This window comes from Maniola hyperantus, chromosome 18 (genome assembly GCF_902806685.2).
Source record: "Maniola hyperantus chromosome 18, iAphHyp1.2, whole genome shotgun sequence".
NCBI lineage: Eukaryota > Metazoa > Arthropoda > Insecta > Lepidoptera > Nymphalidae > Maniola > Maniola hyperantus.
This window is the reverse complement of record NC_048553.1, coordinates 8,816,292-8,831,130: the sequence shown is the minus strand read 5'-3', so window position 1 is coordinate 8,831,130 and position 14,839 is coordinate 8,816,292. Positions and strand designations below refer to the sequence as shown.

Sequence of the window (14,839 nt, the reverse complement as noted above, 5' to 3'; positions counted from 1 at the left end):
TTCTGCGTAAAAAATTTAAACCCTAGCCCTCTAACAAATAAACCTGGAATAGCGGTGGAATAGCTGTTATACTCTGTTTTGTCTTTCTCTGTCATCAGTAATTTGACATTTGAAGAAATGTCAAATGTCATTTCTTCAAATGACATTTGACACTAACGGAACTATTCCACCGCTATTCCAGGTTTATTTGTTAGAGGGATGGAATCCAATTATTAGGTATATGTATAATACTTATAGTCAATGGAGCAACAGAACGGATTTATGCCAAAAACTTCAAGAGTGCCCACGGGATTTTTAAAAACCTAAATCCAAGTGGACAAAGGCGTGCATCAGCTAATGTTTGGTTTCTCTACATCTAAATATATAAAAGAAAAAGGTGTCTGACTGCCTGACTGACTGACTGACTGACTGACTGGCTGACTGACTGATCTATCAACGCGCAGCTCAAACTACTGGACGCGTCGGGCTGAAATTAGGCATGCAGATAGCTATTATGACGTAGACATCCGCTAAGAAAGGATTTTTGAAAATTCAATCCCTAAATCGAAGAAAGCAATAATATTATATTATGTATAGAGATAGAGTCAAATAGCAAGGTCAATTGACCAGGTAGGTAGGTATACCTAGGTTAAGTCAAGTCTCCGCAATCAAGTCGGGCAAAAATATTTTTCTCATAGGAAAATTCGATTAAAAATTTGACCTTGGCCCATGCCTATTTTACCTACTTACTTGAGGAAAACTTGAGTTCGTCCTTTCAGTTTAGATCGTCATGTTAGGGTCCACTTACTTAATCTACTTACTTGGTACCTACATAGTAAAATTGGTGTCTTATGTTATGTCTACTCATGTGCCTTTTAGCATAGAAGTGGGAACTACTTAGGAATTGTAGAGCACACGTTCCAATGTTCTGTGACGTAACGCACGCATATCCAGCACGTCTTGAATGCCACGCTGTACGCACACCAGTCGTACAAGTGAACGCACACACACACGGTGGCGGTGTGATTACGAGAGTTTGCACGAGCAAGTAACGTTGCACGCGATCGGATGGAAATGCTACGACACGACGACGCGTTTGCATCATTTGACGTACCTACTAGTGATGTAACGAATGGACATTCGTTGCAAATGCGAATATCTGCTGCCAACATTCGCGAATGCGAATGCGAATATTCAGTTTTTGTTTAAATTTGGCGCCATTTGTCTATGGCTTGGTGACCTTTGCGGCAGCCCCGTTCGAACGAAGTGTGTTCCGTGTTTTTATCCCCAGATTAGCCGAATAATAATGGGGCCGATTCTCTAGGCGGTTTTCTAATTTTAAAATGTCTTATATTAGACTTAGAAAGGTGTGTTATTCTGAAAACCCACTTAAATGACATGTCTAACCTAAAATTGAATTTGACAGCACTAAACTATTCAATTTAGATTTTAAAGAGCAAAAGTTATTCTGTTGCACGAACTAAATGCCTAAATTAAGAAACGTCAACCTAAAATTTTCTAAAATTAGAGTGGACCTCGCGAGGTGCCCACTAAATTTAAAGAGTCTGCTTAAATGGCAAAATGGACGTGTTTTGAAAGAAATATTTTTATTTGAGTTTAGAATTGTTATATTTAAGATAAAAAAAGTGTCTTTTAAGTGTTTTAATTTAATTTAAACTTTATAAATGGAAATATACGTGGTTTCTCTGGCTCGTCGTTAATTCGCAAAAAATAATTAGGTTGGTTATCTACTTTGTTGTCTAAGAGTATCAGACACCTCCACAGACATCCTGGCGGCTTCAGCAAGGCAAACCTAAGATCCTTAAGTCTCCTTATTTCTTAACTAGCAAGTGGCAGCTGTTCGAAAATCCTGTGGGACTAGGATACTTTTCTGTAGGTACTTAGCTTACCTACCTACCTAATAAAAGTAGCCTATAAGTATATCCTTCACTAGTATGTGTCCTTGTGAAAAATCTCTGTGCCCAACTAGGTTAGATGCATAAAGGAACATACCCAGAGACAAAAACTTGCATAGGTAGCTACCTAAATATTAGTGTGAACAAAATCTTTGCCAATTAGGTATGCCAAGGTAAAACTTGATGCCTTGTTATCATTATCAATGAGATTAATTCCTACTACCTACTACTTATTGCTAAACATATCAAAAATAAAGCAGAATAAGTGTGGTGGTAGAGGTAGGTACTTATAATAAAGTTTAAGTTCTAAAATCTTAATGAGTTCACCTAAAGGTTTATTTATAGGCTTAATTAACAGATTTTACATTTAGTTATGTCTTATACTTACATACCCCTAGTATTGAACTAAGTACTTGAGTAGTACCCAGTTACTTCTTTATTTTCAACTCAGTAGATACCTGCTTGAAAGACTACCTATTACCTGCATAAGTAGGTACTTGCTAACTACAGTACAGTGCAGTATAGACAACTACAGCTAACTGACTTAGCCTGGGTTCACTTTAATCATCTGATAAGTTTTAGTTGAGAAGTACCTAGTAGATACATCTTGTAATTCCTAAACATATCATGATAGGATCTTGTTGAGTTTACCTATATAGGTATACCCATACCCATATGGGTATCACATTTCAGGTTAACTAGCTGACCTGCCTGAGTTGTACCTGCCCCAGCTTTGTTCGGGTGGAATAAGTACCTATGTAAGTATCTGAAAATTATGTCGTAGTGGTCTATATACCTACTTAAAGTAAACGTTCCTTACATGCAAATTCTCAAGTTTTTAAACTCAGCCGCTTAATAAATTACTAGACTCAGGAGTCAGCAGCTTATATGCTGATGTCAGTCAGTCAGTTTATATTTTTACATTTACATAATATGTACAGAAGAGAGAGAGAGAAAAGCTAGGACTTCTCCATAACGTCCTCAAAAATGTGTGAAGTCTGCCAATCCGCACTTGGTCAGTGTGCTAGATTTTGGCCAAAACACCTTATTCTGAGAGGTGACCCGTGCTCAGTAGTAGTGACCCGGCGATGGATTGATAATGATGATGATGATGATGATGTACTGACCTAGCTACCTGCCTTTAGGTCACAAGAAGTATATAGGGTACTTCTAGTACCTAAAGTGATCCTATAATGGTTCCTTTTGAGGTATGGAACCCATAGTTAGAAGAGAAATAACGTCAAAAAATAATTTGATTTCTTTTATCTTTTCTAGATCTATTTTATTGAAAACTAGCTGACTAAAGTTTTCTACACACATACCTATAATTCTAAAAATTAATACAGAAATCTATAGACTCAACCTTTATTTAGTTTGAAATCTATAGATCTCTGACTTTGCATAGACTTAAGATACTGATAAAAGAGACAGAGTTATATCATTGGCATAAATCTGTCTCGTTTTAACCGAAACTTAAGTCAGAGCAAAGTCAAAGTATGCTCTCTACACATATATGCTTAAAGTATTATGTTTTAACTATGTCTAGTCTGAGCTAATTCAAAGTATAGGTACTCTATAGATTTTAGCCAAAGAATATGCAAACCTCAAAAAATGTTTTTATAATTGTTATGGCGAAGTCTGCATTGAAATTGATATAAATAGGGACTGAAAACTAATTTTGAACTATTTATACCTATAGATTATAAATTTCATTTTCAGGTAGTAGTAGTACAACTTAGTCATACTACAGCTGCTCAGTATGATGGAGGCAAGAATTTCCTAACAAAAGCAAGAAAACTTCAATCAGATGATTAACAATTACTTTTATTAAATAAAATAATAAAATATAAACATATGTTTCATTCTGTACTGTACATAATTAATATTTATTTCAATAACATTTAAATAAAAATTAAGTTTAGGAAACAACTGTTCATTTTTGGTAGATGAGTGGACGGAACATCTTTTTAACTCGCAGACTCCATATACTTGGTTTCATGAAATGGGCTGAAATAAAAATTATCAACGTTGAAAGTTTGTTATGATGATGTGTTGAAAGGTTTAATGTATGCTACACTTCTATTTTTTGCTATGCATACTAGCTGTTTACTATGCAATTAAGCATCACTTTCTTTAACGGTGAACCAAACCATTGTGAGGAAACCTAAATGCCTGAGAGTTCTCAAAGGTGTGTGAAATCTGTCAATCTGCACTCGGCCAGAGTGGTGGACTATGGCCAAACTTCCTGTTTTGAGAGAAGACCCTTGCTCAGTAGTCAGCCGGCAATGAGTTGATCGTGTGATGATACTAACTGTTGCCTGTAATTATTATTTTTATATAGGTATGCTACACTTCCATTTTTTGCTATATTATAATATGTACTAGCTGTTTAATAAGCAATTAAGTATCACTTTCTTTAACCATGAAGGAAAACATTGTGAGGAAACCTACATGCCTGAGAGTTCTCCATAGTGTTCTCCAAGGTGTGTGAAGTCTGTCAATCTGCACTTGGACAGAGTGGTGTACTATGGCCATACTCTTCTCATTTTGAGAGGTGAGCTGGCAATGAGTTGATCATTATGATGATACCAGCTGTTACCTGTTATTATTATTATTATACACGTAGGTATATACATTCAATCTTGATCTTGTAGGTACTTTCATGCCTTAAATCACATTACCGCCTTAGTTTGTTGAATTCATAGCAGAATTCATGGATACCTCGTTCCACGTCCTTGCACGCCAGATTTGTAAGTATACCGCCAAGTTTCAGAACTTCCTCGCTGTATATTCCTTTACCTGTATATTCAATGTACTCTGTGGCAGTCAGTTATTTAGAATGATTGCTTTTCATCTGTTTGCATTGATTTCCTTATTAGCAAGAGTTTGACAATTAGGTACCTCGGTGATTTCGAGGTAAGGTAGGTAGGTAAGATTCCAAGCAAAATTCTTTGCTTTTATCTATTTTATGCACATAACCACTATTTTCACAAAGTTTTGTAACAAAAACTAAGATTCTTTAACCACAAAACATAAAGAAATTAGGTTAGAAATTATATTTGCAACAAAAATAATAGATCAGTTTTTTAACTGGTTTTACGGCTCTGGGTTCTAGCACTTTTGATCAAAGACTTAAGCCTACTTCACACGATAAAATGAACAAAACTTCAATTTTCGACACTTTTATTGTGATTCGACCTAATTAAATCAAGTAAAGTTATTATTTTTGTATTTCAAGTAACATCGTTCGATATTTTTCGCGAAAAATAGTTTTAAGATTAAAGGGGAAAATCAAACACAACATTAGTGCAGTTCTTGTTATCTTAAATAGCAACACTTACTATTCAATTCAAACGTCATTTTAGACGGCCATTTAGGATGTTTAAATTTAGTTGAAGCAAAATTGCGAATGCAGCTTAGAAATAGAAATCCTAAAATTAAAGAATCTAAAATTTAGTTTAGGTTTAGGTTAGGGTACAACAGAATTAGCGCCAATACTTACCTACGAATTACGAACGCATCCGATTGAAGTGTAAAGTAAAATAAATAAATAATGGTACCCAATGATAAAGAGAAGACTTATAAATGTGATTACGAGGTTAAGTTACTTTTTATTAAGTACATTAAAAAACATAAGAAATTAATGTATTTTGTTTTATTAACCAACGATCAAATCAATTTTTTTTAATATTCGCAAAGCAAAACAGTCGCAGTAATTTTGCGAATGCGAATGCGAATATGCAAAAATATGCGAATATTCGTTACATCACTAGTACCTACCTACGCATGATTGGCGCCTTTTATCATGATCAACCCATTACCAGCCCATCTATCTGAGCTGAGTCTCCTCTCAGAGTGAGAAGGGTTAAGCCATAGTCTACCACGCTGGCACAATGCGGATTGGCAGACTTCACACACCTTTGAGAACATGGAGAACTCTCAGGCTTGCAGGTTTCGCTCACAAGGTTTTCCTTTACCGTTAAAGCAAGTGATATTTAATTGTTTTAAAAACGCACATAACTCCGAAAAGCTACTGGTGCGTGCCTGTGATCGAACCCTCGACCTCCCGAAAAGGCGAACGTCTTAAGCAAAACCACTAGGCTATTACCGCTTTTTTGACGCCTTTTTTTAGCGTACAATTTACTTTGCGCCAAAGCCTGTGTCAATCCCTTTCGATCACAACTTTTGATCACAGCTTTCGATCACAGCTTTCGATCAACAATCACTTGACATTCTTAGGTACCCTTCCTCGCCGGACATTATTCAATGGTACCTAAAGAGTCAATAGAAAAGGATTGCGGTCGTCACATGTAATTAATTATTATCTAAAACTTACAACGCATATATAATAAATAAATAAATAAAATAAAAATCTTTTTTATTCGAATAAACTTTTACAAGTACTTTCGAATAGTCGGATGCATCTACCACTGGTTCGGAATGCCTTTCCTACCGAGAAGAACCAGCAAGAAACTCGGCGGTTGCTCTTTTCAAATATTTGATATAGGTACAAGATTATGCCATGTATAAAATAGTATTTGCAGTCTTTTGCGTCGCCGGAACGAGCTGCAGGTCAAATCCACGCTTTTTCAGGAGCATATTTTAAATAAGTCCCGCAAATTGCTAACCGCTATTTTACGTCTGCACTACACTGAAGTTTCGAGCTTATGGTATATTTTTATTTTGGCTGACATCAAAATGCCGTCATTTCGATGTTAATGAGACATGGTTCCAGCGCAATAGCAATTTGTGGGACTTATACTTACATCTGCTTAGATTTAGAACCTATTATTTTGACCATAATTACGGTTCTAGTTAAGTAGGTAAGTTTAAGGTCTCTATTGTAAAACGCTGAATGCAGTTGAGCACAAAATTCCTGCTTCTTAGTTTTAATAAATCGTAAAAACAACAAACTAAAATCCAGCAGTAATGGATTCACTCTAATCCACTTTCTGCCGTCCTCTTCTGGCCACTCCACTAATCCGTTACATTTTCGCGAAGAGTTTTCACTAATTTTACTGCTGTTTTTCTTTTGTTGGAAAACATTTATTTGTTACACATTCTGCTTTTGATTTGGTTTTACCTGTTATTCAGACTATTAATCTAAATCTATCTATATATAATATAAAAGGAAAAGGTGACTGACTGACTGACTGATTTATCAACGCACAGCTCATGCTACTGGACGGATCGGGCTGGGCATGCAGATAGCTATTATTACGTAGGCATCCGCTAAGAAAGGATTTTTGAAAATTCAAGGGGTTGAAATGTAATCCACGCGGACGAAGTCGCGAGCATAAACTGGTACTATTATAGATGCGAAAGTGGGTCCGTCTGTCTGTTACCTTTTCACGGCCCATCCGCTAAGCCAGTTTTGATGAAGTAGGTACTGCAGATAGGTATAGCTTGCAGCCCGAAGACAAACATAGGCTACTTTTTATTCCGGTACCTGTTATCTCCCAAAGCTATGGTGGTGATCCAAACTTCATAGTCGCTGATCGTTCCTCCCCATTCCTCCCCGTGCTGGGGACAATACGCAGAGAAACTTTCAGTTTTTATAAAATAACGAAGGCTTGGCACGCGCTGACTCTCTTTCTTTTACTTACACTACCCACTCTACTTTATTTGTAGAGACAACTTATGCCGGTAGGTAACTTCACTGACTATAGCATATTTATTTAGGTAGGTAAGTACCTATCTAAGTACATACATAATTAAGTAGGTATCTACTGGGTTTTCTAGAATTGTGTGTGTAAATGGATGTGTTTTACCAAATAATAAAATAAATGATTGGTTGATTTTATTAAAATGAATAAAAACATGCATTTTATTTATAACACAAGCGTTTTATTTCAAAAGTTACTCTATTATTTTCTGCCTACCTGCGGAGTTTAATAACTACAAAGTAAAAAAGTAGAGCGTAAAGTCTTCAATCGCTCTACATTTCACTAGGTACTTGAATAAAAAAATGTTTCAGAATAAGAGCGGATAACTTTGAACGCATCGCAAACGGGGTACACTTATAAGTATCCGCGGTATTCGCATCGAAAGTGATTAAAACCTCGGTTCGTTTATATTCGTGTCACATCCAGTAGTTTGTAGAGCTAGGAAATGCACACTTGCATCGCAATAAATGCAGTAGCGCGGCGAGGTGAAGACGCGGGGCGGGGCAGTGCAGCCGGCGGCGGGCAATCAGTCGCATCGTGACCGCGAGGCGCGCTGCGTGTTCGATCGTGACGTGCAGCGCAGACATCGCGACCACGGCCGACACCGCCAGTCCCGCCATGGTGTCCGTGGGCTCGTGGCGGCGCCGCTCGCCCGACGAGTGCGACGAGCGCTCCGACCCCGGCGCCTCCAGCTCGGCCGTGCCACGCGCGCCGCCCAACTGCGCGCGCTGCCGCAACCACCGCCTCAAGATCGAGCTGAAGGGCCACAAGCGCTACTGCAAGTACCGCTACTGCACCTGCGAGAAGTGCCGCCTCACGGCCGACCGCCAGCGCGTCATGGCGCTGCAGACTGCGCTGCGGCGCGCCCAGGCGCAGGACGAGGCGCGCGCCCGGGCCATCGAGTCCGGCTCGCAGGACCCTCGAGTGGAGCTGGACCGGCCGGAGCCGCCGATAGTCAAGGCGCCACGCAGCCCGGTGGTGCCGCCGCCGCCGCCCCGCTCATTCGGCTCGGCCAGCTGCGATTCCGTGCCCGGCTCGCCCGGCGTGTCGCCGTACGCGCCTCCTCCGCCGCCGTCGGCGCCGCCGCAGCCGCCCATGCCACCTCTATTGCCGCCGCAACAGCCCGGTTAGTCCCAATTTTTCGACATAATATTACTGTTTTCATAATAATTATCAGTTGTCAAGATAATGAAGTAATGATAAGCGTAAAGTGCATACACGGTAGAACGTGTGTGCCCGGTAAATAATCACCTAGGTAGGTACATATGTATTATGTACCTACAATGTCAGCGTGTTTATAGTATTACCTTTACCTAAGTATCTGTGACTCTTCACATCTCGCTTTGTTTATATACAATACAACTTTATCAATTTTGTATTGATACGTCGAGGTGCCTACGTAACTAGTGGTTCGCCCCGAACTAAGACCTCGCGGCATTCCCATGATACCCATTTCCCGCGTAAAGATAGTTTTTTAACTACCTACTAGTAGGTACTTACCTATACAATTGTAATAGTCGACTTTTAACATCAGACGCAAAATGAGCTAAAGGGTTATTGGAGATGGTTGAATTTTGCAATAATGCTTCACAATAATGTTAACAGCGCCATACATTAACATTAATTTAAAGATTTTCAGTTTCAGTTTCTAATATTATGTAGGCGTTTTTGACATAATAGGTATAGCGACGAATTCAATCTCCACTTTAAAGCCCTCCATTTAAAGAGAAATGAAGAGTTTTATATTTTTTAAAGCAATATTCGGCTGAAGGCTGATTTAAAATTAATTATGTTTAAATTTGAAGTAGGTAATTACGTTCAGTAATTCAGAAGTTATAATAGGCTCTAACCGACGGACGGACGGACAAGTGCAATTTTACTCAATTAGACACAGAGAGAGCTCGCTTCGCTCGTTCAAATAGGTACCTAGGTAATAGGTTCAGTGATCACAAAAATGACAAGAAGGTTTCTCTATCTTATCTATAATCCTTCGATAAGTTAGCAACGTTGTTATTTTTCAAATTGTACCTACGGTCTTTTTTGACTATTAACAACGTTGTCAAGTAGGTACCTAACTTATCGACAAATTACAGATCGATCAAATCAAATCAAATCAATCTTTATTTGTTAACAAAGATGTTCGATCGTTAGTGGGTGCACGATAAAAACGAGAGAACGCAATTTTCAAATAGCTTCCATATTATTTAAATGTAAACAGAATCACGGCATAATTTGTATGAGTCGTGACTCGTGAGGAGTGTCGCTAGATGTCGATGTGACGGTTGTTAGGTACAATGGATTCCAGTAATTTTAGTTTAGAAAGCTACTTTACCTATTATTACTCTCAATAGTTTACTTAGGAAAGTAAAATAATTACAGTAACACACCTAAGTATTTACCTTTATATTTCGATGCCTACGAATTCTTAGATTAGTTAGAAAAATCTTTATACCCAGGTGATACCCAGTATGTAAGTAAAACTCAGTACGATACATTGAAATCCTGACCTCTAGAAAAACCCGTATCTTAGGGCCGGGCCAGCAGTGACTTGCCACATCCCAAACATTGATAATATGTAATTAAATTATTGTCTGGCTTATAAGCACTATCAGGAGCACTATAACAAACAAGAAAATTGAGTGTTATGTGTTGAGCTTTCCAATAATTTAAGTCCTACTTAATAGATTTAAAAAAATAATTAGTTAAGTAAACTTAAGTTTTAATGAAAAAAACGTTTGAAGTTTGAAACCATTAACGCAAGGTGATTAATTATATTACAATTTTCGTAGAAATCTTTAATATTTTTTTAAAGTTTTTATTCAGGAACAATGTAGCTTTCTACTGGTGAAAGAATGTTCGAAATCGGTTCAGGAGATCGTTCATTCTGCCATTCGTTTATTTTGTTGATTTTGTTTCTACCGACATGTGATTGTTTTGTGTATTTGTCTCATCCGTATAAATACCTAATAATGTAATATTTGTATATAGGAATGTGCAGTGCCCAGACAAGTCGACAAGACTTAAGGCCTAAGGGTGTTAAGAACCTATGTAAATACCTATATTTGTTATGGAAATAAAACAAATAAATATAGATTACCCCCTACAAACAAACTTACAAAGTTTAGATCTTTGTAATATTAGTATAGATTGTAGTTTTTATTGAAAATTTCTGTCGAATAAGAAATAAGTAATTATTACCTAGGTAGGAAATAGGAATATAACCTAATCACAAAATGTACTTAGTAATAGGTAGGTACATATTTAGATAATGTTGATATGATAGGTATAGGTAAATATTTACGTGATAAAGTATGTGAAGTGCATTGGAAATTATCTTCTTGATGGAAGAGTGAGACTTGTAGGCCTATTTGAAGAAATTACACAATATTTGATTTCAGTGTATCTACCCAATAACTATGTAAAACTAGGTGATGCCCGCGGCTTGGCCCGCGTGGATTTAAGGTTTTTAACATCATGTGGGAACTCTTCAATTTTCTTTGATAAAAATTACCCTGTGTCCGTCCCCGGGATGCAAGCTATCTTTGTACCAGATTTCGTAAAAATCGGTTGAATGGATAGACCTGAAAAGCTAGCAGACAGACAGGCAGACAGATAGACAGCCAGACAAAGACACTTATAAATGCTATATAATATTAGTATGGATTAAAAGTGTACCTAATAGATACCCTGGAGTCTAATAAGTGATAACCGCAAAAATGTTGTAACAATTGCGCTTTCTTAAAATTCTGCTCTAACTTGCTGTTTAAAGCAAAAAAAATCTAAATTAGTCAAATCGTTAAATTTTTAACCGACTTCCAAAAAGGAGGTGGTTCTCAATTCGGCCCGTTTTTTATGGTTCTCTTCTTTCAATATATTTAATACTAGCTTATGCTCGCGACTTCGTCCGCGTGGACTACACAAGTTTCAAACCCCTATTTCACCCTCTTAGGGGTACAATTTTCAAAAATCCTTATTTAGCGGATGCCTACGTCATAATAGCTATTCTGCATGCTAGTAGCCTATGTCCGTTCCCGGGATGTAAGCTAACTCTGGACCACATCAAAATCGATTAAACAGTTGGGCCGTGAAAAGCTAGCAGACAGACAGACACACGCATTTATGATATTAGTATGGACTATCTAAGGCTGTAAGATCATTATTTTGTATACTTACTAAATTATGTAGCCATTGTAGTTTTGCTTCTTGTAATTACGTTTCTTTTGTCAATTGCACGAATGTTGTACTTGCGTAATAGGTTAAATTGATAAAGGAAACGTAATTCTGCTGAAAGCTGAAGCTGAAATCATGGTGAAGTTTTTGGATAAAGCTTTTGAGTTAGTTATCCAAATCTTATACATAGTTACTCTGATCTTAAAGCGTCGAACAAAATTGTAAATTCTTATCTTGTTTACACAGTGATACCAACACAAATCGTTTATATAAAGTTCCACTGTCCTTGACATTTGAGCTAGCTATTTCAGAAAATAGGTTACACGGCGCGATGACAAAGTGATTCGAGACTTAAGTGATGCTCCCTATTTCACTACATTTTAATATGTATAGGGTTCGCGTGATTGATAGGTTACACGTGACAGAATCAAAGTGATTGGAGCTCCAGATATTGTGCTCTGTTGTGAGCAAAAACTTTATGAAAAGTATTCCTAACGCGCTCCGTAGCGCTCTCCATACAAACTTATTTAGTTCTCACTTGATATTAACCAATTAATTAAAATCAATAAAGGGAAAATATATTATATACCTATACGTTCTAGAAATAAATAATATAAGTATATATAATTGTATAGGTATTTGTGGTTTGCCGATTTTCTGTAAAAATGTTGTCTTAAATGTAGGTAAATCTTTGAGGCCATGTAACTTTAAAACTGCTACCTATTTAAAAAAAAATCTGAAAAACCACAGACACAAATACTTTAATTTATACACGGAGTGCGTTCTGACCGGGATTTCCAAAGAACCCACCCAAGTCGCAAGCATCATCTAGTGTTCTTTAAAATTTCTCCAAAAGGTTTCTACGCTTTGGTTATCTTTTAAGCAAATTAAGGAAAACTAAAATGTAAGTTTGTATGAAAGTCCGTCAGTTTTCATCATTGGCTTTGAGTCAAAAATAAAAAGTAGGTAGGTAGTTAGATATTTACTTTTCTTTCTTTTTTTTTCACTCTAGGCTGATTTCGGTCTGTTGTGCGTGCATTGCCCCTCCCCGCTGAAGATTTCACTCCAGCCATCCAAGCTCGCTCCAAAAGCCGAATAGAGCCGGCCAGGTTGCCGAGGGCGTCACGGAGTGTTATGAGTCCCACCACCTTCCTAAGTTACTTACTTGTTTCAGGATATTTTCAAATTCCACTCTCTTCTTCGCCGATATTCCACTCGAGCGAAGCCGGGACGGCTCAACTAGTTCGTAGAGTTCTTAGATTTGCCGTTGCATAGATTTAAACACAACATTTGCTAAGTCGCGGCACTTGACTAATTTCTAAATGACAAAGTTGCATGGAAACGGTCGGCTTTGCATCCAGCAGCCCACCACAAGATAGTGTAATAGTTACATGGCTTATGTATTGCATATTTAAGTAGGTAGGCACTATTGTAATATTCTGTTTAAAAAAAAAGGCAACTACCCAGTTTCTCACAGCTCCTCTTAGTAGAATCAGCTTCTTACCGAACTGGTGGAAACTTTACTTTACTGCTTTTAGAAGCATACTACAGAGTATGGCCCAGGAGCCGGCCATTAATAACAGGCTGAATTTTCGTGAGTAGGTTCGGTTCGACAAGACGCCCAAGTTTTCCTCTGTGAAAATCTACTTACGAAGATTCGGCCTGTTTTATCACTAAAAAAAAAAAACCGGCGGCTGCTGGACCAGTGAGGATAGTATGTACCTAAGGTGTAAGTATTTAATATCTTTGTTACAGACCTACTTGTTCGTAGTAACTAGCGCACAACCCTCCCAGAACTCTTGCGTTCTAGTTAGATTACCTAATCGTAATTTAGCTTGGTCGGCAACACGATAACACGGGTTGCATATTGCATCTTTTAGATAGCAATGTTATTATTTAAATCAAACCGCGATAAGCAGCGTGTCAGTGAGGCGTCGGACGATATGATAACATTTCATCGTCATCATGATCAACCCACGCCGACCCACTACTGAGCACGGGACTCCTCTCAGAATGAGAAGAGTTTAAGTCATAGTCTGCTGGCGTCGATCCGTTGCTCTATTGCGGCGTGACTGAAGGACAAACCAACTAACAAACACTTTCACATTTATAATAATATGGATATTAATTATAATAGTATCTGCAAAATCTGACGGACTGAAAGACTGACTGATCTATCAACGCACATCTCAAACTACTGGACGGATTTGGCTGAAATTTGGTATGTAGATAGCTTTTTACGAGTAGATTTACGAAGTAGATATCCTCTAAAAAAGGATTTTTGTAAATTCAACCCCTAAGGGGGTGAAATAGAGGATCGATATTTATGCAGTCCACGCAGACGAAGTCGCGGGCATAAGCTAGTTCGTTCGCGTGGCACTACACAATTTCAAACCCCTATTTTACACCTTTAGGGGGCTGAATTTTCAAAATATTTACTCGCGGATGACAAAGTCATAATACCTATAGCTGTATGTTATAATCTGTAGGTATGCTGTTCTGATCAGAATCTTGATTTAAAAACATTGTTTTATTCAAGGACTGGACATAATACATTCAAATACATTATTCAAGATTGCCTAGTCCATAGACGAAACTCTGTTATACCAATTCGGCTTTTGGCATATTGAATGAGTCTAAAACAAGATGAGAAAAAATGTTTAGTATTTTAATGAAGCCAAGCAAGTCGAAAAATTTCGTGTAGGCCTAAAGTCATAGTCGCTTATGATAGGTCAAGACTACCGCCGATTTGGAATTATCGCTAGTTTTTATCGTTTTATCGATAAACCATTTTTTGGCACGTCCTGTCGTTTTAGTTCATACTTTATGGACATTAAAAAAAACCGAATGTGTAGTGATTTGTTTGTTATTTTTTGTGCTTCAACTACTTATCCCCCGTTCCCACGTCTTGTCGTTTATCGCTTGATGTTCTAGTGGCAGTACATTTTGACACAAAATCGGTTTCCGACAAGTGTGAATAGCTTCATATAAAATGTTCTGCCACTGGAACATCGAACATCCGATTTAAATCCGGGCGCGACAAACGACAAGTGGGAACGGGGAGCTACTCAACCGATTTTTAACCGACTTCAAAAAAGGAGGAGGTTC

General features: G+C 37.8%; 1 protein-coding gene across 6 annotated transcripts in view; it reads left to right on the top strand.

Moving 5' to 3' along the window:
* Positions 1-8,011: 8,011 nt before the first annotated feature.
* dsx (transcription factor doublesex) overlaps positions 8,012-14,839 on the top strand; it is a 439,846-nt gene continuing 433,018 nt past the window's right edge. For 2 of the 6 annotated variants that reach the window (XM_069504567.1, XM_034978405.2), the window contains exon 1: positions 8,012-8,687. In XM_069504567.1, coding sequence (XP_069360668.1) covers positions 8,180-8,687 — 508 coding nt within the window. In that variant the 5' untranslated portion in view covers positions 8,012-8,179. The remainder of the gene's footprint in view (positions 8,688-14,839) is intronic. The other 4 variants (XR_011237797.1, XR_011237796.1, XR_011237798.1 and 1 more) reach the window with 3 other exon arrangements.